The sequence below is a fragment of the Eptesicus fuscus genome, chromosome 7 (genome assembly GCF_027574615.1).
Source record: "Eptesicus fuscus isolate TK198812 chromosome 7, DD_ASM_mEF_20220401, whole genome shotgun sequence".
Taxonomy (NCBI): Eukaryota; Metazoa; Chordata; class Mammalia; order Chiroptera; family Vespertilionidae; genus Eptesicus; species Eptesicus fuscus.
Window position 1 is genome coordinate 63,055,442 of NC_072479.1, and position 25,257 is coordinate 63,080,698.

At 42.6% G+C, this 25,257-nt stretch overlaps 1 protein-coding gene across 2 annotated transcripts in view; it reads right to left on the bottom strand.

Moving 5' to 3' along the window:
* Nucleotides 1-25,257, bottom strand: part of ANO6 (anoctamin 6) — a 187,826-nt gene that overhangs the window by 128,206 nt on the left and 34,363 nt on the right. Inside the window, exon 2 of one of the 2 annotated variants that reach the window (XM_008140584.3) lies at nt 13,429-13,488. The exons of the other annotated variant lie outside the window; for it this stretch is intronic. Coding sequence (XP_008138806.2) covers nt 13,429-13,488 — 60 coding nt within the window. The remainder of the gene's footprint in view (nt 1-13,428; nt 13,489-25,257) is intronic. 2 annotated transcript variants of the gene reach the window in all.

Genomic DNA, 25,257 nt, shown 5'->3' on the forward strand with positions numbered 1-25,257 from the left:
GGAGCACTATGTGAGAAGCAAAAATGCCTAAATAAAACTCCAATGCCCAGAGAATATACTATAGCACAACAGAATACATCTGCTTAGATAGGGAGATGTCTGAGATGTACAGGCCAAAATACAAGCTTTAACAGACTATCGGGCAGTCAACCCGATTTTTAAAAGTAAAGGTGTAAAAGTGTGTGTATGTGGTAGCATGGGCACAGAAAAATCTTGAAGGATATGCCTCAAATGATTAACAGTGATTGTATATGAGGGAGTGCGATTGTGAGGATTATTCTGTCCTATTTTTCAATGTCTAAAACTTTTACAATGAGCACATTCTGCTTTGATAATCAGAATAAAACAATAAAGAGGCTATCATAAAAAGGAAACATGACAACCTTATCAGCCTTGTCCACCGTGTAGTCTGAAAGTCTTCCCAGTGCTGCCACAGCGTTTCAGGTGAGTGGGCACCTTGCCAATGGGTTCAGCCTCCACTCCCACCACCCAGCTCGGGCTAAGGGCACCCATGACTGGCACACTGCTAATCCTAACCTCCATTTCACACTTTTGCCTTAGTTGACGTTGCAATAATCTTTGATACAGCTGAATGTGACTTCTTTTGATGACTCTCTTCTCTTGCTTTCCTTCTCTTAGAGGTTCTTTCCTTTCCCTCCTCTGTTGGTGCCTGCTCCCTGCCTAGACCTTTATTTCTTAAGATATCCAGGGCTCCACGGAGCCCGCTCCTCTGTAACCTATCCCATGGCATATTAAGACATTTAGGCTAAGGGTCCCAAATGCATCTCTTCGTCAGACGTCTCTTCTAAACGCCAGGTTCACACATCTAACTGCCTATGGGACGCCTCTACTTGGAAACCTCCCAGCATCTCAGACTCAGAGTGTGCACTCAGGGCTTATGTGTGTGTACACACACACATACACAACACACACACACACACACACATACACACACACACACACACACACCTACTCTTTCTTCATTATTTCTTGTCTCAGTAAATGGTACCACCATCTATTCAGCTGGTTAAGCCAGAAGCCCTGTGTCATCCTGGACTCCCCTCACTCTCTCATCCCACAGCCAAGCTTTTACCATCATTGGTGCTGCATATTTCTTGATTTTGCCTTCCTCTCTCCATCTTACGCTGCCAACCCCCTAGTAGCCCCGCTTAGGACTATAGCACGAATCTCCTGACCCATAACCTGCTGAGCTTTCACCCCCTCCCAATCCTTTCTCCCTTCAGCAGTCAAAGTGATCTTTGAAAATGAAATTCTGACCCAGTAATTTTCTGCTTTAAACTCTTTAGAAGACTTCCCATTAGGAGCCGACTTTCAAATTTATGATACAAGCATATGTCTTTTTTCTGTAATGAGGGGAAATTAGAACAGTAAATTTTAAAGGAGTCTGGCTAAAAGAGACTAGAAGCATCCCAAGAGCAGGGACTATGCCTGTTCAGTCTGCTGGAGAAGCCCAGGGCCTAGCCAAGGCTGACCCTAATAAATAGAATGAATGAATGAATGAATGAGATACACATCAGAACCTAGGATGGCCATAGAGTTGAGGAAAGTACATTTTTGCTTGTTGTGCCTTGTTTTATAAAATGAAATATGCATTCATTTACATATATCACATATTCATACACACAAATGATGGAAAACAGTGAAAAATACATAGAGGGATCATTGATAAAGAGAGGCATAGGTAGAGGGGTTAACCCTCATTAGAAAAGTGAAGATGAGTATAAATACACATTTATATATGCATTACACACACACACACACACACACACACTTTTTTTTTTTTTTTTTTTGAGGGAAGGAGAGAAGGTTTCTATTTCCTCTCTGGTTTCAGAAGCAAGATGATCTAAGAATGAGGAGAAAGGGTGTAGAGCAGAGATAAGAGGAAAGCAGAGAATTTGAAACAGTTCCTGTGACTGATAGAGTGGCAGCCTGCTAGGTGTGCTGGGTTCAGTTTCTGTCCTGCTGTTTTTTCCCTGAGTCTGCAAATGCTCAGGACTCAGATTTTCTTTTTGGCCTCCTGTCCCTACCACGATAGTTCCCAGTCAGTACAAGAATCAAGTGCATCCTAATAAGCTGGGGAACTGTGACAAAATGACTCTGACGCCCCAACGCATGGAGACTGTTCTAGTAATTGGAGGCGGGCGGCTGTAATGTACCCCTCAGTGAAGCACGATCCTAAGGTCTCCCTTTGGTCTCTGAGCACAAGCTCACTGGCTTCACAGAGCGCATGTTCTCCTCAGTCATTATACTAACCACCGCTGAGCACACTGGGTTCGTGATCAAAGCCAGCAGTCAAAACCACAGTGACATGCAATGTCCACTCTGCCTTTCCATCCGACAGAAACAGCAACGTGGAGGAGAGAAATAATATCGATGGGACTATTATCTACTCACACATGGCTGGGATGAGAAGGACACATTTCCTGGTGGGGTGCTACCAGGATGGCCATCCCTGCCAGAGGGGAAAGGGGGAAAATAGGCCTCATTCTCTATTCTCTCTCCTGTTTTTCTGGCTCAAAACTAACATTTTATCTAACCATTGAGAATATGAGTCCAAGTATGCATTGGAGCTGAACTATTAACAGCTGAAAATAGCCCAGAGGAAAAAACTTTAGAATTTTTAACCTTTTACCAATTTCTTGTTCATAGATTATGGGCTGCAATTTTACTTGGGACTTTCAAAATGTCAGAGTTACAGAGAATGACTGACATACACAAGGAAAAGCTTACATTCTGCATTTCTTCAGCTGGTTGCTACAACTCTATTTCCTAATCTGGTGTTCAATTACACATGAAGCCCTGGCTATGTTCAGTGGTTAGACCATTGGCCCACACACTAAAGGGTCGTGGGTTCAATTCCCAGTCAATGCCACATACCTGGGTTGCAGGTTTGATCCCAGCCCCAGTCAAGGTGCATGCGGGAGGTAACAAATCGATGTGTCTCTCTCACATCTCTCTCTTTCTCTCTCTCTCTCTCTCTCTCTCTCTCTCTCTCTCTCTCTCTCTTCCACTTTATGTAAAAATAAAATAAAATTACACATGAGTATCTTAATTTCTTGGAAATAAAATCAACCTGTATACATAAAGAGATTTTAAAATCATCTATTCTATTTCAATTCCCTGGTCTTACAGATGAGGAAATAATGACAAGAGAATGCCCATATCAGTTTGTAACAAATCTGGAAATCGAACCCAAGTGTCTTAATTCCCAGTTCAGGGGTTTCCACCATGCCCCACCCCACCTTAGGTAAGAAAAGATTGAAGTAGGGGAAATAGAGATTCGCAGCCTACCCAGAAACCTGTTTCACACGTGTGATCAAATGCCTCATAAACAACAATTAAAAACTCATGTCGAGGGAAACTTTTATTTGAATATAGAGTACTGAACACATGCATTTAGTTCTGCTCTCTCCTCAAATACCAGTAAAACAAAAAGAGTAGAAAAGAGATAGCAACACAATTTTGGAAGATGGAGAGCAAATAGACAAGGGGCAAAACTGGCTTAGCAGACTGGAGAAAGCTTGGTCCAAAACTAGGACCACCTAAGAAGCAATTTCATTTACATTATAAAACCCCCAGAAGGCTGAGGGCTGGCAGCACCAGGTTCCTCTGGAAATGGGGGCGAATGTGGGCTGGAAAACTGGCTGAAAGTCTATTTAAGTAGCTAGACCCCCAGAATCTGTCCCTCTCTCCTTATGGACAAGTGACTGCCTCCACAGCCCCAGGCCCCACCTAGGAGACTGGAAATGTACTGTCTGAAAAGTCAAAGAAGGATCCTTGGATGGAGGATTCCATACTGAGGAGAGATTACAACAAAGATTACTGCTGCATGAGGTAAAACACACACACACACACACACGCACGCACGCACACACACACACACACGCACACACACACACACACACAAAACAAAACACAAAAACAACAACAACAAAAACAACCCACAACCTAAGAATACTAACATCAGGGTTTTCTAAACAAAACAGCCTGATTACCCTAGAATGAAGCCCAGAATTGCCAACCCTATCCACTATTCAAAGAACTTCTAGAGGTCTTTTTAGATAGTTACTCTAAAACAGGAGGGAACAACAAGACTTTCCAACACTAAGGAAACCATCTAACAGAAACATCAAACCAACTTAGAGGAGAAAAAAAAATCACAAGAAGAAGCAATTTAAAGAAACAAATAAAAACTGTAACATTTTTAGAGATCTGAGAAAAGGTCATCCATGAAATAAGAACAAGATATGTGTGTGTGTGTGTGAGAGACAGAGGGGGGGGGGGGGGCGGGGGGGGGGAGACGTTCAGAGAATAAAAAAGAGCTTAGAATAAAATGATGGCAGATTAAAAATTCAATATGAGATACAACTTAGGAAATGTCCAAGAAAGTTGAACAAAAAGACAGATATAATACAGGACAGATGGAGAGTTTAGGGGCTAATTTAGGATAGCCAATATCAAAATAATAGTGATCATTATCAAAGAAAATGGAGGGGAAATAACTGTCAAGGAAAAAAATCTCCCAGAATCAAAGGGCATGTTTCCCCCAGAACTAAGGACATCTTTCCCCTGGAACTAAGGACATCTTTCCCCCAGGACTAAGGACATTTTCCCCCCAGAACTGAAGGAGACTGTTTCTGTTTAAAGAAAGGACAGAGGTGGGGCTGGGGGAGGAGTAGAGACTGAGGTTTCCACCATGAAAAGGCCAGCCAAGTTACCACCATATTCAGTGCAAACAGACCCATACCAAGGTGCATCATTATGGAATTTCCAGAGAGAAAATAGTTTCATACAAAAGATTTCAAGTCAGAATGGCGGAAACTTCGCAAGAGCAGCTCTGGAAGGCAGAGGCTTCAAAACTCTGAGAACAGACGGTTTCTACCTTAGAATTACAAACTTCATCAAAGCCAGTAGTGACGAGCCATAAGGCAGTCAGATCTGCAAGTCTCAAAAAATCACCTCTTACCTCCTTTGTCCACAGGAAACTGGAGAATGTGCTCCACCAAAATGCAGCAGTAAACCAACAGAGAGGAAGCCCAAAGCTCCAGAGACCGACAGCTCCAAGGCAAGAGAGGCAAACAGAGTCCTCAGGGCGGGTGAGAAGGGGAACCCCTAGCTTTTGGGGGGCCGAGAAAGCAATCTAGATAGAAGATCAGAAGGCTCAGGGAGCTGGATAGATTCTCTTAAATAGTTGACTACAATGAGAGGAGATTTAGAACTGGGGTAGTGTCGGGGGTTAAATATTTATAAGTACATCAAAATTTAGAGAAAAATCATGCCTGCTGAGTCGTCTTATGAGGGAAAGTAATCAATCTGTGTTTGAGGGCTTTTCTGTGGAAAGTATTACATAGGGATAATACACATTGCATATTGATCTCACCAAAATTACAATTACAATGGGAGAATGAGGGTTGGGAAAATTTTTGTGAGAAGGGGAGAGGAGCAGAGGTAGATAAAAGTGAGCTGAATACTCCCTTTTTCATCAAGAGATAATTCCTAAAACTAAAAAGTAGGTAAGTAACATTCTATGGATGTTAATGAAAAATATAGATGTCATTAGTAAGATAATCAACTAAAGCTGAAACCACTTGCCGTGGCAAACAGAAAATGGAAGGGAAGATGCTGTTGTTTTCGTAACAAATCTTATAGTATTATATAATTTTCTAATTATGTAAACTTTACTAATTATACAAAACCTTGAAAAAATAAACACTTAAGTTTTTCTCTATTTAAAAAAAATGGAGGTGAGGACTCACATCAAACACGTCATACGGTGAGACATGGAAACATAAGCATCACTGTTCTGGCACCCACTACTGCCAAGCACTGTGCTAGATGCAGAAGACAGAACAGTTCACACAACAGAGAAAGTCCCTTTTCAGGGTACTTATCTATAGTAATAAAAGTATAATATGCAAATCTACCGAACCACTGAACAGCGGAATGACTGTCCGGATGACCGTCGGATGACTTTCCGGACGAAGCTGGGGCTGTGAGCGCCGAGGCAGCCAGGGCTGCGAAGGCCTACTCTTGCATGAATTTCATGCATTGGGCCTCTAGTATTCTATAATAAAATCTAAATGTAAATACTTTTTAAATGACTGACTTGCTTAGTGGATAAGAAGGAAATAAATAGGTTTCCATGAGAGAGCGTAAGAGAGGGAAGTATTTTGGGCACTGTGGTCAGAGGAGGCTCCCTGAGGGGTGATATTTAAGTTGAGACTTGAAAGATGAGGAGTTGGCCACGCAGGGCTAAAGAAAGAACATGCAAGGAAGTGGTGGAAGTAAGCCAATGGTTCTGAAGCAGAAGATATCTTGGTGTGCTCAAGGGTATGGCCAAGAGTTCAGTGTCCCTGGCTGGGTAGCTCAGTTGTTAAGAGTGTCGTCCAGATATGCCAAGGTTGCAGGTTTGATCCCACATCAGGGCACAAACAAGAATCAACCGATGAATGTATAAATAAGTGAAACAACAAATCAATCAATCAATCTCTCCCTCATTCCCTCCCTCTCTACCTAAAATAAAAAAGGGGAGTGGGTTAGTGTGATTGAGAAGTAATGAAGAGACAAGAGGCTAGGAACAAAACCAGGCTGAAGAGGAGACAGGCGCCATATTCCACCACATGCGGATAGGTAAGCAGCGTCTGGCGCGATAGCATGGCAGAGCACTCTGCTGTGGCAGAGCAGAGACAACAGACCTGTTACTGGATACTGTTGAGGTCCAGGCAACAATGTTGGCCTAAGATGTGTGTGTGTGTGTGTGTGTGTGTGTGTGTGTGTGTGTGTGTGTGTTAATCCTTACCCAAAGATACATTTTCATTGATTTTAGAAAGGGAGAGGGCGAGAGAAACAGAAAAACATTGACATGAGAGAGCAACTTGGATCGGTTGTCTCCTGTACACACCCTGAAAAGGACTGAACCCACAACCTGGGTATGTGCCCTGACTGCAAACTTTTTGTTGTACGAGATGATACTCCAGCCAACTGAGCTGCACGTGCCAGGGCCAAAATATATTTTGAAGGTAGAACTAAAAGTGCTGGGAAAGGGGGACAATGAAGACGAAACTAAAAATGACACCCAGGTTTCTGACATTGGATATTGGGAGGAGGGTGGTAGCACTGACTGAGATAGCAAAGACAGGATGTAGAAAGCCAGGTTTAGGTAGATTGAACATAGAAGTGAACCAAGAGTTCCTTCCTGAGGATTAACATGTACAAATTGCCAGTTGCAAAAATAGTCATGGGGATGTAAAGTACAGTGTAATGAATATGGTCAATAATATAATAATTATACATGATGTCAGATGGATACTAGACCTGTCAGGGTGATCATTTCATAAGTTATGTAAATGTTTAATTAGTATGTTGTTCACCTAAAACTATTATATATCAACTGTAGTTGAAAAATTAAAAATAATTTTTTTAAAGAGTTCTTCCTTGGGTATGATACATCCAAAGAGATGTCAAGGAGGCAGTCAGAGGTAGGGTCTGGAGCTCAGAAGAGGTCAGGGTTGTACATATACATTGGGAAGCCATCCGCTCATTAATAGTATCAAAAGGCCTGGGAACAGATGAGTGTGTAGAGAGAAAAGAAGGCCTAAGCCACACAAGAATTCTCAAAACTGGGGTCCCAAAATGAAGGAAATGGCAGAAAAGGATCAAGGAATGACTACTTGGGAAGGGGGAAGCTAAGTTAGAAGGGAATTTCAAATGTAATGGCAAACTGTTCTTATAGCTACTCAGAGACCCGGTAAGACAGGACAGGACTACATCTATTGGTAGCAGCAACACATAAATCTTGAATGACCCTGAGGAATTTCACAAGAGTGTTGGGAAAAGACACCAAATTGTAACAGAGTAAAGAGTAAGTGAATAATAAATAGCTATAGTACCTCCAGATAACACTTGAGAGAAATTCTGCCTTAAAAGGGAACACTAAAATTGGGTGAAAGATAGAGAGGTATATGAGGGTCCAGGAGGATGTTTGGTTCTTTAGTTTTTTAATGTTAAGGTACCAGAGCACTAATTCACTTATTCCTTCAGTTGTTGGGCAGAGAGGTAGCAGGGGCCTTACAGGGCATGACTAAGAGTTTGGACACTATATTGATTGTAGAGAAGCCACTGCAAGGAGTAAAAAAGTATAAAACAGAGTAATCGCTGTGATCGTTGTGTGAACTCAGACCATCTGGTACACAGATAGAGACAGGAAGATGGCTTAGGAAGCCTTTGCAGAAGTTCTAGGAAGACTCGGGGGTGGCCTGGGCTCAGATTTAGGGGTGGAGGGTGGAGATTAGGAGAGCCTGGATTGGGGATAGATGCTAATGGATCGAACATGAGTGTGGGAGCAAGGCAGGAATCAAGGATGGTTTCAGGTTTCAGGTTTCTGGACTGAGCCACTGGGTGGAGTTGGCTGCGGGCCGCATGCCTGGTTTATTTGGCCCGTGTCCATTCATGTTGCTGAGATGAGGAACCATGGAGCAAGTGTAGATTTAGAAAATAACTCAAGAAGCTGGTTTTGGACATGCTACATTTGAGATGTCTTATTAGACAACCAGGTGGAGGTCATCAACATACAGATGGTATTTCAGGCCCTGGAAATGAATGAGATCATCTCAAGGATGAGCTGAGCTAGGGAAGTGGTCAGAGAACAAAACTCATGGCACTTCAACGTTTACAGGCCGGGAATAGGAAGAGGAGGATCCAGCAGGGGAGATTAAGGAAAAACAAGAGAGTAGTAAGCAGAATCAAGATGGAGTAGCATCACAGATGCCAAGTGAGAAAAGAATTTCGGGAAGGAGGGAGCTGCTGAGATAGACATGAGCTCCATGAGGAAGTGCCAAGGGTCGCTGTGACTCATGATGAATGAACAATGCTCTGAGATAACATCCCTTACTCATACGTGTACCCAGACTACTTAGTAATCTGGAAAAGCAACCCTTTGTTCACCTAGAACGCCAACGGTCTGTTTCCACAAATGCCTTCCCACATGGCAAGCCCTCCTTCAGGATTCTCCCAGGAAGCAACCCAGGGGAGCCCTGCGCCTGCAAAACAGAGACAGCTCCAAATGGGTAGGCCTCAGAAATGGGACGCAGACCAGTGCTCACAGCAGAGAGTCACATATGTTAGGGCAGGACAGAACTATTTCACAGGACACTACATTTTTCTAACTCACAGCCAGTGAGAGATAAACGAAGGAAACCACTCCTTCCATCTTATACAATCACTGAAACCAAAGAGCAGCTGCAGTTTCTGGTTATCCATTGTGTCCCACCCCTTTTCTGCCACCATTCTTTGTTCATGTTGCAGCACCTGACTTTAAAAAAATCAGACTTACTGGGGTTTAACTTACATAGGGTGAAAATCTACTCATTTTAAGTTTGATGTGTTTTGACAAATATATACAATCATGTGAGCGCCACCACAATGGAGAGAGAGTATTTCCATTACCCCCAAATGCTCCCTCTTGCCCCTGCGCAGTCAACCTCCACCCACTTCCAGTTCTTGGCGAGAAATGATCTGATTTCTGTGTCTACAGTTTGGGCTTTTTAGAAAGTCGTATAAATGGAACCACATGGGATGCTTCTGGCTTCTTTTACTTAGCATAACGCTTTTGAGATTTATCCCTGGAGTTGCCAGGATCAGGAATTTGTTCCTTTGTGCTCCTGAATAGTATTCTATAGCATGAAGGTACCACAGTTTATCCATTTGCCAGCTGACAAACACTTGAGTTGTTTCCAGGTTTTAGCTATTATGAAAAAAAAAAAAAAACTTCTATAAACCTTGGCCAAAAGGTCTTAGGTGAACACAGGTTTTCATTTCTCTGGGGTCAATACCAGGGAGTGGATCACCGGGCCAGGTGGCATCTAGCCTTTGTCCTCTAAGAAGAGATAAACATTTACTGAGCACTAACTTTGCATCACACAATGTTCTAAGCTCTTTGTATACTTTAGGTTATTCAATTCTAAAAATGCCATCAAGTTATTATTGTTCCCGTCTTATTAAAAAGAAACTAAGGCACCAAGAGGTCAGGTCACTTGCCGGAGATCACACTGCTAGTAGCAGGTAGCAGAGTCAGGATGCTCACACCCAGGAATTATTGCATGGCAAACCACAAATTATCAAGCATTTTGCTTTGCTGCCTCCCCCAAGTCAAATGCATGTCTGAGAGATAGAGCACAGAATCCTACCTGATGCTCTATGTCTTCTGAACAAAAATGGCCATTGCTATTCCTTTCCTTCCTTTTAATGCATGACAATGACACCATTGCAATAATAACATGTCATTTTTAAAGTCAGAACTTTATAGGATACTATGAGGAAATGCTTTTAACTGTTTCATAGACGTTTATAAATGTTAATTTTATTGGTGGTAAATAAACCCTAAGAGGAGCAAGAGTCAGCCATCCTCTATCAGCATGGTAAATACTCATAATTAACAACATCTCTTCTGCAGACATTGCTACTCTCATAACATAAGAGGCCACCTTTGGTGAAAAAAATACAGACTCTGGAATCAGACAGACCTGTTCCCTAGTGGACAGGTGCACATATAGCTCCTCACACGTTGAAATCTGTGTGAATAGGCCTAATGTGCAGGTAGTCATAAAGATCCTATGGCACAACCTGGGTGAAACCACTGACCCTGATGCCTTTCTTAGTCAACAAACCCTCCTCCCTCTTTTTCTCCTCTTCCAGAATATACTGCTGAGCCTCTGAAATTAGGATAATAGAAGTAGATTATTTAGCAAAAACTTTTATTGGTTTGTTAGTTTTGTATCCAAATAGCAACAAAGGAGAAACTGGAAGACAGTGGTTCTTTAAAATTTCATACTTTACCATTTTTTTAAAAAGTCACAAAATCTTTGCACTTTACTCCACAATATAATCAGAGTTATTTTTTTTGTTATGTCATGCATCTGTAACAGATATTTTAAAGCAATTTATACCCCCTCAACCCCTTCCTCCCAATACTCTGCCCCCCACCTCTGCCAACTGCTAATTTGTTCTCTGTATCTATAAGCATGGTTTGTTGTTGTTCAGATTCCACATATAAGAGGCACCATACATATCTGTCTTCCTCTGGCTTATTTCACTTAGTATAATGCCCTGGAGATCCATCCATGTTGTCGCAAATGGCAGGATTTCATTTTTTTTTATGGCTGAGTAATATTCCATTATATATGTACATTTTCTTAACCATTCAGTCATCAATGAACACAGGTGTGTTTTTTTTCATATCTTTGCTACTGTAAATAATGCTGCAATGAACATAGGGGTGCATATATCTTTTCTAGTTAATTTTCACTTTCTTCCATAACTACCCAAATGGAATTGCTGGATCATATGAAAGTCCTATTTTTAATTTTCTGAGGAATATCTGCTGTTTTCAATAGTGGCTACACCAATTGACAATCCTACCTACAGTGCACAAGGGTTCGCTTTTCTCCACGTCTGTACCAACTCTTGTTACGTCTTGTCTTTTTGATAACAGCCATTCTATCAGGTGGGAGGTGACAGCCCATTGTGGTTTTGATTAGCACTTCCCTGATGATTTGTGATGTTGACCATTTTTCCATGTACCTGTTAGCCACCTGTATGTCTTCTTTGGGAAAGGGTCCATTCAGATTTTTAATTGCATTGTTATTTTTTCTTTTACTATTGAGTTTTATGAGTTCTTTACATATTTTGGAGATTAGTTCCTTATTAGAGATAGGATTTGTGAACATTTTCTCCCATTCAGTAGGCTGTCTTCTCATTTTGTTGGTTTCCTTTGCTGCTGCACAGAAATTTTGTGGCAGGACGCAGTCCAACTTACTTATTTTTGCTTTCATTGCTTTTTCTTTTGGTGTCAGATTCAAAAAATTCTTGCCAAGAAATATCGTCTAGTGGAAGAACCAAGATGGCAAAGTTAAACAACTAAACTGCCGCCTCGCACAATAATTTCAAAAATACAACTAAAAAACAAAACGTCTACCACCCAGAACCACGGGAAAGCTGGCTGAGTGGTAGATTTACAACTAAGAAGAGAAGGGAGCGCAAACGCTGGAAAGTTGAGGTACGGAGGCGCGAAGCGGGCTGGTGGGCGACTGGGCACGCGGCTTTTCTTCAAACTGAAGGGAGACAAACTCCCGATCACTCTGAACTCCAGTTTCTGGGGACACGCGAGGAACCCAGATACGTATGGGGAGAAGCTGGACTCTCGGCCATCGGTCGGAGAGTGAGAGTGACTTTTCTGCAGAGGTACGCCCAGCAATCAGGGTTTGCTGCGCTGGAGCGCGGGACACGGGGACTTGGAAATGTGGAAAGGCAGAGACGGCTGAAGGCAGCCATGGCCGTTGGCCATGCCCCAGCCTAGTGACGCCCTGAGACCCTGCCCCGCCCTGAGACCCCACTCTGCACATTCTACAAACCCGCCCAGGCTCCACACAGTGGCTTTTACATATAAATGGCCTGTTCTGTGGCAGCTCAACCAAATTAACTGCAGCTCCAGTCAGACTGCTCCAAAACCGCCCAAGCAAAGAGGAGAAAACTGTAGCTCTTGCTGTAGCTCCTGCTGGGAGGCCTCAGACCTGCACCCCATTGGAGATCCAGACACTAGGGTATCTAGTGGTTGGTGTGGACGACACCAGATTTCAACCACTCTCATAAGGGACACATTCAAGAGGCAGACTCAGTGAGCACCAAAGCCCTACTGTGTCTTCAGCACAGCAATTCTTCCGTTATAGACACAGCAGGTCCTTACAGCCAACTGGCCTGGAGGTCAATTCTTCCCAGTGTACCAACAGCAATCAAGGCTTTTAACTACACCAAGACTTTCCACTCAGCACACAAAGGGGTGTACCAAGAGCGACCACCTAGAGTGATTGGGGAAGCTGAGCTACCGGCCCCTATAGGTCACTGACCACACAAAGCCACTCCATCAACACAGGGAGGCAGCCAAAATGCGGAGACACTGAAGTATGTCACGAGTAGGAGAGATGGAGGAAAGCAAACTAATGGACAACACAGTGTTCAAAACCATATTTATAAGGTTACTCAAGAATCTTCTAAAAACTGCTGAGAAACTTGAAGAGACCTTCAAGGACCTTAATGAGAATACCAAAAAAAAAAAAAAAAATGGAAAAGGACCAGTCAGAAATTATGCATATACTATCTGAAATAAAGAATATACAGACACTCAACTGTAGACCACCGTACCCGAAGAGTCAAACCAAAGATCTGGAATATGAGGAAGAAAAAAACACCCAACCAGAGAGGCGGAAAGAAAGAAGAATCCAAAAGTGTGAGGATAGCGTAATGGGACTCAGTGACATGCCAGCAAGTTCCAGAAAGAACAAGAGAGATTCAGGAGGTGACTGACACCCGGGACAGATAAGGAAGGGTGCGGTTCAAATAAAGAGGGCATCTTACCCAGACCGGACGGGAGAGTCTGAGTTCTCAGAAAAGGCCTCTTGGAGGCGGGAACATCACCTAAGGATGAGGAGGCATTAATCAATATACACGGAGGCAGTGTCAGCAGCAGCAAGACCAGCTGGAGGCCTCAGGCCTGAGCCCCAGGCCTGAGCTCCACAACAACCTGAGCAAACTGTGTGGCCTTCCTTGCTCTCCTTTTTCATTTTCTGTGAGATGGGATGGTTAGATATGTCAGTTGACCTTAACCCTTGCTGTGCATAAGAATCATCTAGAAGCTTTCTAACAATCATCTAGGAGCTCCCTCCCCTAGAAATATGGTTTCAACCAGTGGGACACCGGTGTGTCTTTAAGAACCTTTCCAGGTAACACCCGTCTGCAACTGAGGCTGAGAACCACTGAATGCAATGACCTCCTAAGTCCCAGACATCTATGTCTGTGGCTCTCAACCAACAGTGCCCCACAGCCTCCTCTGCAGAGCTTTTAAATATCCCAGTGAGGGCTGCATTCCAGACAATTAAACCAGAATCTCTGGGTTGGGCCCAGGCATCAGTATGTTCTAATGTTCCCAGGCTGATTCCAAGGTACATCCAAGGCTAAGAGCCACTCTTCCAGGCCCTTTTGGTACTTCCGTTTCCTATTACGGCCCCTGAGGGAGGATGAGAAAAGGGAGCAAAGGAAAGCTCTTGAGTTCTTGTTCTCTCATTCCTGCCTGAAATTAATAGTTTGTTTAACCAACTGAAAAGACTTTAACATATTAATCCAGAGAAGCCTAAGGATTTAATTCAACTATGCTAACGAAATGTGGATGCTTAAAGCTACAGATGCAATATGGTAAAGGAAATAAGTTAGCATTTAACTCATATGTTTATGAACTGAATGCCAGAGGCCACCGGTGCATTTTAAATGGGGTTGCACCACACAGTAGGGCTGGTTTTGGACACGTGCATAATTCTTGGTGGCGAATGACAGGCAGAAGAAGCCCATTCCAAAATGCTCTCAGTTCTAAATTTAACATTCAATGGAACACATCTATAAACTGGCTCCATGGTGCGCTCTCTGCAATACTTAGAATGTGATTTGCATGGCTGACGACAATATGAACATTACATTCCCCACCCCCAAGGTTACTTAAATCCTCTTATTAGGTAACAGTGAACTGAACAAACAGTAATTAGAAACACTCCAGACTACCTTTTCAGTCTGTTGCTAAATTATACTTTTTCTGCACCAAAGCCCGTACACACAGCACGTCTACAGGCCTCATGAAACCAAAGCCTCAGAAATATTTACATGAATAAGAGCACAAGCTAATTCGGAGCCTCCACATTCGGGTTCTACGGGGAAGTCAAGGGCTCCTTTAGAAGGGGACTGTTCATTCCTCCTGTTCCTCGCATCTGGGTAAATGAAGCGCTGCCCACATGTGGTTAGAAATCCCAGGAGAAAATGAACTCTCGGGGGGTCTGGAAATGAAGAAACACCTCTGACAGACTGCCTCGTTTCCTAAAACGAGTCAGAAATGAAAGTAATTCTTCAGCAGAGAACATCTGCATCGCGGCGCAGCTTGCAAAACAATGCCAGATGATACCTGTGGCGAAGAAGCGGTAGGGCCTGGGGGGAGGGAGGGAGGGCCGGGTGCCCAGGACTGGGACCTCCGCACTACACTGCTCTGCGCTGCACTGCATCGCAGGGCTGCACTGTTAGCTGGGAAGGTCTGCAAATGCAAGGAGCGCCAGGCATCCCCGTCTCAACAGTAAATCTTCATTAGCAGTAAGTCTGCTCGCATTCCATTAGCAAGCTGGCCCCTCTCCAAAGGGCGGAAGCAGCCAGGAAGGGTTCATGGGCCGCCCTGGGCACGGAAACAGCAATTCTTAGAAAAAAAGCTGTTCTCCTTAACAAAAATAGCCTATGCTTGTTAATGATTCGAACTGACCTTTCCTCCCGAGGAGGAGGGATTGCTGGGTAGAGAGGAGCTGATGCCGCCAAAGGAAGCCAGGACGGAGAGGTATGCCCTGGCACATACGGTCAGGTATGGGGAGGTAGGAAAGCTCGGAACACCTGTCACCACACCTCTGGTAAGGACCAATAAACAGAAAGGAGAAAAGGCTGGCTTCCCCCAAAGAGGGGGCTAGTTATTTCTGTTAGGTGACTCCTCGCTACTCTTTTGATCCTGGTTTGTTGTTTTTTTTTAAAGGAATCAAACTCTATTGCTTGCAATTGCTGCAGTGGGGGGAGGAGCAAGGAGGAGGAAACCTGGAAACAACCTAAATGCCCATTAGTAGGTGATTAGTTAAATTAAAATCTGGTACATACACAATGGAATACTATGCAGCCTTTTAAGAGAAGGCCAACAGAGAGCATGAGCAGATACAGAGATATCTGTACTCTGTATGAAACATTAAGGCATGAAAAAAATGTGCCTGCTGCCTGTATAGCAAACATCGATGTAAAGGTGTTGAAAGAAGTTGCCTTAGTGGAGAAGGAAGGGCCAGGAGGGTATTATTTTGCCTTTTATACCCTTTAGTACAGTCTTAATTATCTTTTCCTATACTTATATCCTAATCCTTTTAATAATAGGCATTAAGTGGGTAGAAAGCTATTTTCAGTTTCTCCTTTATCCTAGTTTCTTTATATATAATGTAAAACAAAGAATGCTATTTTAAATAGATGTTATAGGCTCAATCGGGTCTCCTCAAAATTCATAGCTTGAAGCCCTAACCGCTAGGACCTCAGAATGCAACTATATATGGAGACAAGGCCTTTAAAGAGGTGATGAGGTTAAAATGAAGCTGTTAGGGTGGGCCCTAATCCAATCTGACCAGCGTCCTTTTAAGAACATGGAATATAAATGCATGCAAAGATGCCAGGGATTAGCACATAGAGGAAAGACCTTATGAGAACACAGCAAGAAGGTGCCTTCTGCAAGCCAAGGAGAGAGGCCTCCAAAGAAACCAAATGTGCCAATACCTTGACCTTGGACTTAAAGCCTCAAGAATTATGTGAGAATCAATTTCTGCTGTTTAAACCACCCAGTCTGTGAGTGTTTTGTTACGGTAGCCCTAGCCAGCTAACAGAACATATAAATAAGTACACGGATAAAATTCACCTAACACCATGGAGAGAAGCACCCATAAAAGTCTTTGCTGGGTCAGAAACCCGCTGTGTCCGCAATGATGCAGATGGTCTCCTTGAAGCTCATGGTGCTTCTGATGACATCAGGTCACCCGCTAAGGGATGCAGCCAGGACTAAAACAGGTTTCCTACTTCCTGATTCAGGACTCTTTCTGCTCACGCCATTTATTCTTTTATGGTCATTTTAACAAATCCCACAACGTGAAGGACTAGAGCCCAGGACACTTTATTTATTAGTGCCATTTTAAGGCTTGGCTTATATCCAAAAGGCTTTCTTCTCGTGCTGATAACTAATGAAAGGAAGGAGTATTAATATTAATAACTTGATTTTTTAAAAAGACTTGGCACCAGGGTTTAAACATCCAGAAAAATAAATGATATGCCATATATGTGTGCCAGCCTAATATTTTATACTTTAATACATGTGGTCTCAGAACACAATACAATGCATCAAAAGTATGGTAGTCCAAGGCTAAAATTTTCTTTGTAAAATTTTATGGATTTTTACAAATTAATCAATCTGCCCTTTAAATATGAGAGTTTAGACATCAAAGATAGATTAAAATCCAGACTTTGCCTATGAGTCTATAACCAAAAAGTGGGTTAATATCTAATCACAGGAAAAGATCAAAACCTGAAGATGCCAGCTCAGGCTGCTTTCAGAGGAAGGCAGGATCGTCTTTGCCTTGAGCAATTAGAGCAAGTTCCACCAAGGGCAAGAGCTCTACGCCAATCTAGAATTGCAATAAAGGTAAAGGACAAGTGATTTAAAAAAATATGTAAATAAGATTATTTTAATAGAATAATTAAAATTGTACCCTTTTTCTTTTTTACATTGTTTTCATTTAACTTGCCGATATATTTTAATTTAAAATTTTAAAAAGGTGTTTCCCCATTATTTATTCAATATTATTTTGTATTAGTTTTAGGTGTACAGTACAGTGGTTAGACATTTATATACTTTATAAAGTGTTCCCCCTAAAAAGCTTCTGCACAGCAAAGGAAATCATCAACAGAATGAAAAGACAACTCACTGAATGGGAGAACATATTCACCAATGATACATCTGATAAGGGGTTAATATCCAAAATTCATAATGACCTCAGACAACTCAACACCAAAAAACACAAACAACCCAACTTAAAAATGGGCAAAGAACCTAAATAGACATTCTTCCAAAGAGATGGGCAATAGACATATTAAAAGATGTTCAACACTAATCATCGAAGATATGCAAATTAAAACCATAATGAACTATATCACCTCACACCTGACAGAATGGCTATTATCAATATATCAACAAACAACAAGTGTTGGCAAAGATGTGGAGAAAAGGGAATCCCCATGCATGATTAGTCAGAATGCATATTGGTGCATCTACTGTGGAAAATAGTATAGAGGTTCCTCAAAAAATTAAAAATGAGACTGCATTATGTCCCAATGGTTCCACTTTTGGAGGTTTATCCGAAAAAACCCAAAACACTAATTAAAAAAGATGTATACACTCCTATTTTATGTCCATTGTAAGTTACTAGAGGGCCAGTGCACAAAAATTTGTGCACTTGGGGGGGGGGCGTCCCTCAGCCTGGCCTGCACCCTTTCGCAGTCTGGGAACTCTTGGGGGATGTCCACCTGCCGGCTTAAGCCCGCTCCCCAGGGCATCAGGCCTAAGCTGGCAGTCAGACATCCCTCTGGCAGCCCGGGAGCCCTGGGGGATGTCTGACTGTGGCTTAGGCCCGGCTTGTGGCTAAGCGAAGTTCCCACTATGGAACCAATAGACAAATGGATAAAAAAAAGCATTGGTACATATATACAATGGAATAGTACTTGGCAGGTCTGGGGTGAGGCCTAAGAGTCTCCATTTCTAACAAGCTGCCAGGTCACACCACGGCTGCTGGTCTTGGGTAGCACTTGGATTAGCACATGCAGTGCTGCAGGATTGCAAAGAGGGCAGAGATCAATGTTGATCCTCCTTATTCTTAATATTAACAAAAGAAAGAAAATGTGAGCTTCTTCTACATCATTTCGTAGGTAGAGGTTTACTATTTTTGTGTGATAATGAGAATAATTATACTTTGCCAGGAACACCAAGGCAGTGCTTGCAACTCATTCACAGCAATCTTGAGAACCATAAAGCATGGGATAGTTATATTTGCTGTTTTCTTTTTCTTGGGTACTGTTGTTGTTGCTGTTGTTGTTTAATTTCTAACCTATTAATTTTATTATGCATGTTTTTGGTTGTAAGTTGCCTCAAACCTTTACTTGAAAAAGGTGAAAACTAAATGCATTTCATTGCATTGCTTTAGTCAGTCATCACTGGTTTCAAAACAACTTGAAGGCTTTTAAGTTGAAAATTATTTCCAAGGTTAATAAAAAAGAAAAGAATGAAATCTTATCCTTTGCAACAAGCATGGACCTAGAGGGTATTATGCTAAGTGTAATAAGTCAGTCAGAGAAAGATAAAATACCACCTGATTTCACTTAAATGTGGAGTCTAATGAATAATATAAATGAACAAACAAAACAGAAACAGACTCATAAATACAGAGATCAGGCTGATAGTTATCAGAAAGAAAGAGGGAGGTTGTGGGACTGTGTGAAAAGGTGAAGGGATTGAGAAATACAGATTGATAGTTAAAAAACAGTCATGGGATGTAAAGTACAGCACAGAGAATGTAGTTAATAATATTGCAATAACTACATAAGGAGAAGTGATTTATGCCCAGGTTAATCTTGCCACTAAGCGTAAAGTTTTGAAGGCAAGAACTGTCTCCCTAAGATTCTAGCAGAGTGCCTGGCAAAGTAGGCATGCTGGGGCAGGGGAATAGGTTGGAAAGTACACAGTATTTATTAATCACCTTAGGGTGGGTATGTACTGCAAGTTCTTAGCAGAAGGTTGTGCGATATAAGGTTATAAGGTTAAAGAAATAGGGCCAAGCTGAATATACTGAAGTTTCGGCTTTATCCCTATGCAGGGTGGAATCTTGAAAGAGTTTCAGGAGAATGTTATAAAGACCATGGATGGGACCAGCTGTGGTGTTCAGAATGGAGCGGGGGTGATAAGAATGACAAGAACCAATCAATCAAGGGTCATCAGGATGTTAACCAGATGATTAGTTGAGAAAAATCCCAGTTTCCTAATCTGGAAAGTGGGCATCACCCTAACCTCTCTTAACAGGGCTGTTATGAATACTAAATGGGACGTAACACATGGCCTGCTGGGCACTTAAAAAAATTAAATGTTATGATGATAGCCAGGGTGTGTCTCTTTGGGCTGAATATGGAATGGCAGTGGCTACCCAACTTTCTTGGAAGTGGAGTTTGCTATATTTATTCCTTAGATCTCTAGTTAATACTTCCCTACAGTAGACCCAACACAGGAGGCACAGATGTCTGAAAAGATCTTTAAAATTAAGACATTCCAAAATCAAATTTTAAGTTGCTTTTGTATAAAAATAAGTATCCAGGCTAATGCCAATCGGTTTTGAAACACTACAATAATAGACTCAGGTATAAATTCAGGAAAACGATTTGCACATTGAAAATGCCACTGCCTTTTTCATTAAGGGTGAATTTATGAACATAAAAGATTAAGATAAATGAGAGACTGTCCCTTTCTCTCATAAATGAAAGGACCTGAATTATTTTGAGAGACTGATTATCAGAAATTGTACAGAAACTAAGCTATAGGATTTTCCAACTGCATGACAACCACTTCCTATTGGGGTTGACAGCCTCAGACCAAATTTGGTGCTGTGCTTTTTAAGTTCCTTTTTCTAATTATTATCAGGGGTCCATGGTCCTATATTTAGAGTCATTGTGTGGACATAAAGTTCTACTGAAGATAATGGCACTTTGTCTAACACAAAGCAATGCTAACTTTTTTTTTCTTTTTGTAAATTTGATCTTTGAAGGAAGATTGGCTACACATAAAAATAGTTCATGTACATGTACATATAGTCACATGTATCCATGGTAAAGCTTTACCAACTAATCATTATCTACCCGCTATCGACGAAATGAATACGTCAGAAATCTGTGCTAATATTCCTATTCTCAACATCAATGATCTACTTAAAAACTGTTTCCTCTTTGGCCCTGGACCAGTTGTTCACATTTACTGTATCACAGGAGGGTGTCTTACCTCTTAAAATTAATTTTAAAAAAATACAAAACCCAACAAAATTACCCAAAGGGACTAACATGAAGAGAGCAAAGGGAGCAAAATAAGACATTACTGATTGATCCAAAGAAAGCAAAATAAGACATTACCGATTACTTTGGCCACAGTCAACAGAAACTTTCCAGTCACCAATGGGGCCAAGATAAAGAGAGCAGTCAGTAGTCAAACAAATTAGTAGGCTAAGGACAAACATGGAATAAGGCATGCAACACACTGGCATAATGAGATGACGGCTGACAGACATTAGCCAGCACGAGCATGGTCTTCAATACTGAAAATGAGTACCGTCACAGAACCAAACAGCAGCGAATAAAGTCAGGAATTTAAAAGGGAAAAGAAGAAATGAATTCCTGTAAACAGAAGAACAAAGGCTAAGACAACCTCGGGCAGGTCATGGGGTGACCACCAGATAAATCAAGAGACCTAAGTTTTAATCCCTCTTTGATGTTTATCCAACTGGTTTCCTTCAGAATATTTCTTAGCTTTGTAAGCCTCAGAATCTTCCTCTGAACAGAGAAGATTATGTGACACTCAGAGGTCTCTTCCTGCTCTGATAACAGATGGAGTTTCTGTTCAAATGATAAACATACTTTTTTTGTGGGTTTTTTTTTTTGAGGCTACTTTTAGTTCACAATGGGCCTCGAATTCCCACGTCTGGAATTTCACCGAAGGGAGCCACGCTCAGTCAACATGCACTTGGAGCACAGCCCGAAAGCAGGGGTCAAGCCCGAGCCTGGAAATGTACAAACAGCTGGACCGCTGGCAGGATACTTGTGACACAGTGTCCACCTCAGCCAGGATCCCTTGTCTCTTCCCTCCTTAGCTCTTCCCTCAATCCTGCTCAATGCAAACTAGATACACATTTATAAAAAAAAGGTTAGTAGAGCTTATCACGTGTAAAAGGCAAAGAGGATGTTTGGGGCAGCAGCTCCCCATCTTGGGAATGGCACCGTGGGTAGTGCTAACCAGCATTCCAGAAGAACACCTCCGACTGCCGCCTTACAATGAGTAGCCCACTAATGCCACTTCTTCTTGCCATCTTCATAAAATAACCTGAAATGTGAACATATATTTATGCCTACAAATATCTCGCATTATTTATAAAAGAAATCTGCTACACACGAGATGTGCCATAATCAAGAAATGAGCGTGGAAATTATACTGCAAGGTTCTCCCATTACATGCTCTCCAGGACTCAAACTGCCTGCTGACGGCCATTGCCTCCACCAGATTTAAGGTCCCAGAAGGCAAAAACCATGTTTGCTTCACTGCCTTAGCCATAAAATCGACCTTATAGGGAATCACAAAATAAGTTACCTGTTGAATGTTTGTGAGAAATGCTTTCAAGTAAATACTACATGATGAAGTATTCCACCACTATTAAATGTGGCCTGTGAAGCATTTTTAAGTATAGGGAATGTGGATGATGAAGAAGTTCAGGAGATGGATAGTGATGATGGTTGTACAACATTGTGAATGTACTTAATGTCACTGAATTGTACATTTGAAAATGGGTAAAATGGTCAATTTTGTGTTACGTGTATTTTGCCACAATGCTTGTGAGGCAAGGTAAGTGAAAAGGCAGGAAACTGTATGTCTAAACTATATTAAATTACATCTGCGTTTTTAAAAAGCTGGAAAGAAGCACACTAAGGTATTCATGTTTGTTTTCTGTTTGGGCAGTAGCATTAGAGGTAATTTTTGTTTTATCTGCAATTTTCTGTATTTTCCAAAATATCCACAATGGCTGGCGTATGACGCTTATAATCAGAAACAGATGAGGCACAGCAGACAGCAGGGACAGGAAGGTCTGGCCACCAGCAGGTTTAACCTGGATGGGGACCGTTCACGTTGCTATGATCCTGATGTGCCTGTATGTGGCACACATCTGTGCCTGCCTTCCCTGTGCACAGTCCAAAGGCTTGCTGTGGGAGTTCCAATTTTATCTTTATTATATTGGAGTGTATTTTTCTTCTTTTTCATTTTGCTGTGCCAGAAAGCATGCATTACAGATTTGCTGCTTTATAAGTATGCTGTGTGCAGACTGAGAGGTAATAGATGGTTGTTTTGGACATACAAGTGCCAAACTGGATCAAAAGTGCATTTGTTCTAGAGGGGAAGGCTCTCAGGACCTGGGACAGGCCTCAGAGAGAGGGAGGCATCCACACGGCCTTGGTAAACACTAAATTCATCCCATTTACAGATAAATTAGAAGCTAGAACTTTGGAGTCACACAGATTCGGCACTGAAGGAACACATACTATAGACCCAGGATTGCCACCTATGCTTGTCATCCTGAGGACTCCTGGTCTGGTTCCCCACAAATAAATGGGGATCATCATACCTACCCCTTAGGTACTGAATGGGATGATGTTTTCAAATCAGGGAGGCAGGAAAACCTAGAGCCTGCTGGCAGCAGGTGCTCAATCAGTGTCACGAGTTCCCTTCCCTTTCCCGCTCCAGATCAAGTGTCTGGTCTGGGAAAACAATAGTGTGGGCGTGACTTGAATGCTAAAAGTGACCAACTATCTATAATAAAGTTGACATGACAGGAGGATAGGAAGATCGTTTCAACAATCTTCTCATTCACCCCATCAAATTCAGGAGCCTTGACGATACAGTTCAAAACAATGTTCCTGTTCTTTGTTCTCCAGTAACTGGGAAAGACTAATCACTATTCTCTGAGAATTTCAAATACCTGAGACCTGAGATCATGAAGCCACCCTTCAGTTCCTTCTTCAACATTCCCATTTTTACATCTTTACGTTTGTGGCTCCTCTGAGCCCTCTGCACGCTCACCCCGCACTGTCTGCTGGGATCCTCCGACGCCCTCTAAACAGAGCTGAGCATCCCAGGGCACAACCTTGGAAAATACAACTAACCATTATGGTTCTGAAGGTTACATGCCTTTGGGTGACAGATGGGGAGGAGGGAGGAGAGGGTGCCTCTGAGCCAGATGCCAGATCCTAGTGTGACCAACAGTGCCCTCCAGGTCTGCTCCTGTAACCTCTGCCCTTTGCCTCGCCTCGTGGTTATCAACGTTTGTTTGGCAAGCTGAGTGTCTGGCATCAGATCCCACGTCCTGCCAAACCCTCCCTTCAAAAAAGCAGCCCTTATCTTTGCAGATCTCTCTCTTCCTTGATTAGCTCTTCCACTTGAGTGCCTCACTGGGCAAAGGGATAATGGACATTTTCAGCAGTTTGGGGTTTCCTTCGTGTATGGTAAACTATGAATTCCAGTATCTTCAGGCTAGGAAGCTGGAGTTCATTCTTTTGAAAAACATGAACTGAGCCCAGCGCTAAACGCTGGGCATTCAAAAAGAAGCCAGGCTTGCCTTTGGAAGAAAAGGATATCCACAGTTACACCACAGTGGTATGTGTTCTAGAACAAAGGTCTGTACGGGGTATTACTACAGCAGCACAGCAGGGCAGAGGATCTGCCTGGGCAAGACTCTGGGAGTTAGATAATTCACATCTCTCTTCATCAGCGGCTGAGGAATGAATGAGCTGACCTGCACAGTCGGGGGCGGGAGGCGGGGGCGGGGGAAAGAGGGTTGATGCTGTTTCTATCTTTTCATGTAGCCGATGGAACAGCATTGCCACTGACCTGCTTTGGTTACCGTGTTTGCTTTCTTCTCCTCCTCACATATTCACCTCCTCAATTTAGTTTCAGAATAAAACTTATGGTGCTTCCATTGTTTCCCGCCCTGGAGAGCTGCTTTGACTACTACCAGGGAAAGAATGCTGGAACTGACTTAGCTGGGGCAAACCAAAGATGCAGGACTGAGCCTGCTTGCCGAAAGGAGCTAGAAAACGGTGACTGGAACCATGAACAGAATTGCCCTTCGTGACCAGACCCTTAATGGCTCCAGCAGGTAAGTGCCCTGTGGATGCCCAGGGGCACCCCACCTGCTGCAGCTGGAACAGTTTACTTTCAAATTCTTTTCTAGCCTTCACCCTCACCTCCCGCACTCTGTCTGTCAAGAGTGGTTTAACCTTTCAGAGGCCGTGCAACGCTTTGGGACAATCTGTACAATGGGTGGAATTCAAGGACCTTCTCCTAGAAAACCTCTCAGAAGCACATAAACATCAGGGATTGTACATAACTTCTGGGGATGCCCAAACCCCAGAGGCCCAAAGACAGCTACCAGGAGGAGCAGGAATCCTGTTCACCTTGGTCTGAGCGTCTATGTGCCAAGCTGCATGGAGACCCGACCTCAAACTCAACTCATCGCCATCCTGAATGTTGGAACATTTTCCCACAGGCTGCCTGGAACACTTGTCCCCAAGTCTTCTGCCCAGGAAACACCTATTCAGAAGCATCTCACCTCCTGAATGAAAACATTCTGCACCCTAACTCACCGCCCCACCACCACCACCCCGCCACCCCTGCCCCGAGAGAACCTAACTGAACCCTTGATTCTGCCCTACTATGCTCTACGGTGCCAGTGTCAGAGATCCTATAACATTTATCACCTTCATGCATTTGCATGCCTTTCTCCTTCTGCTAGAAGC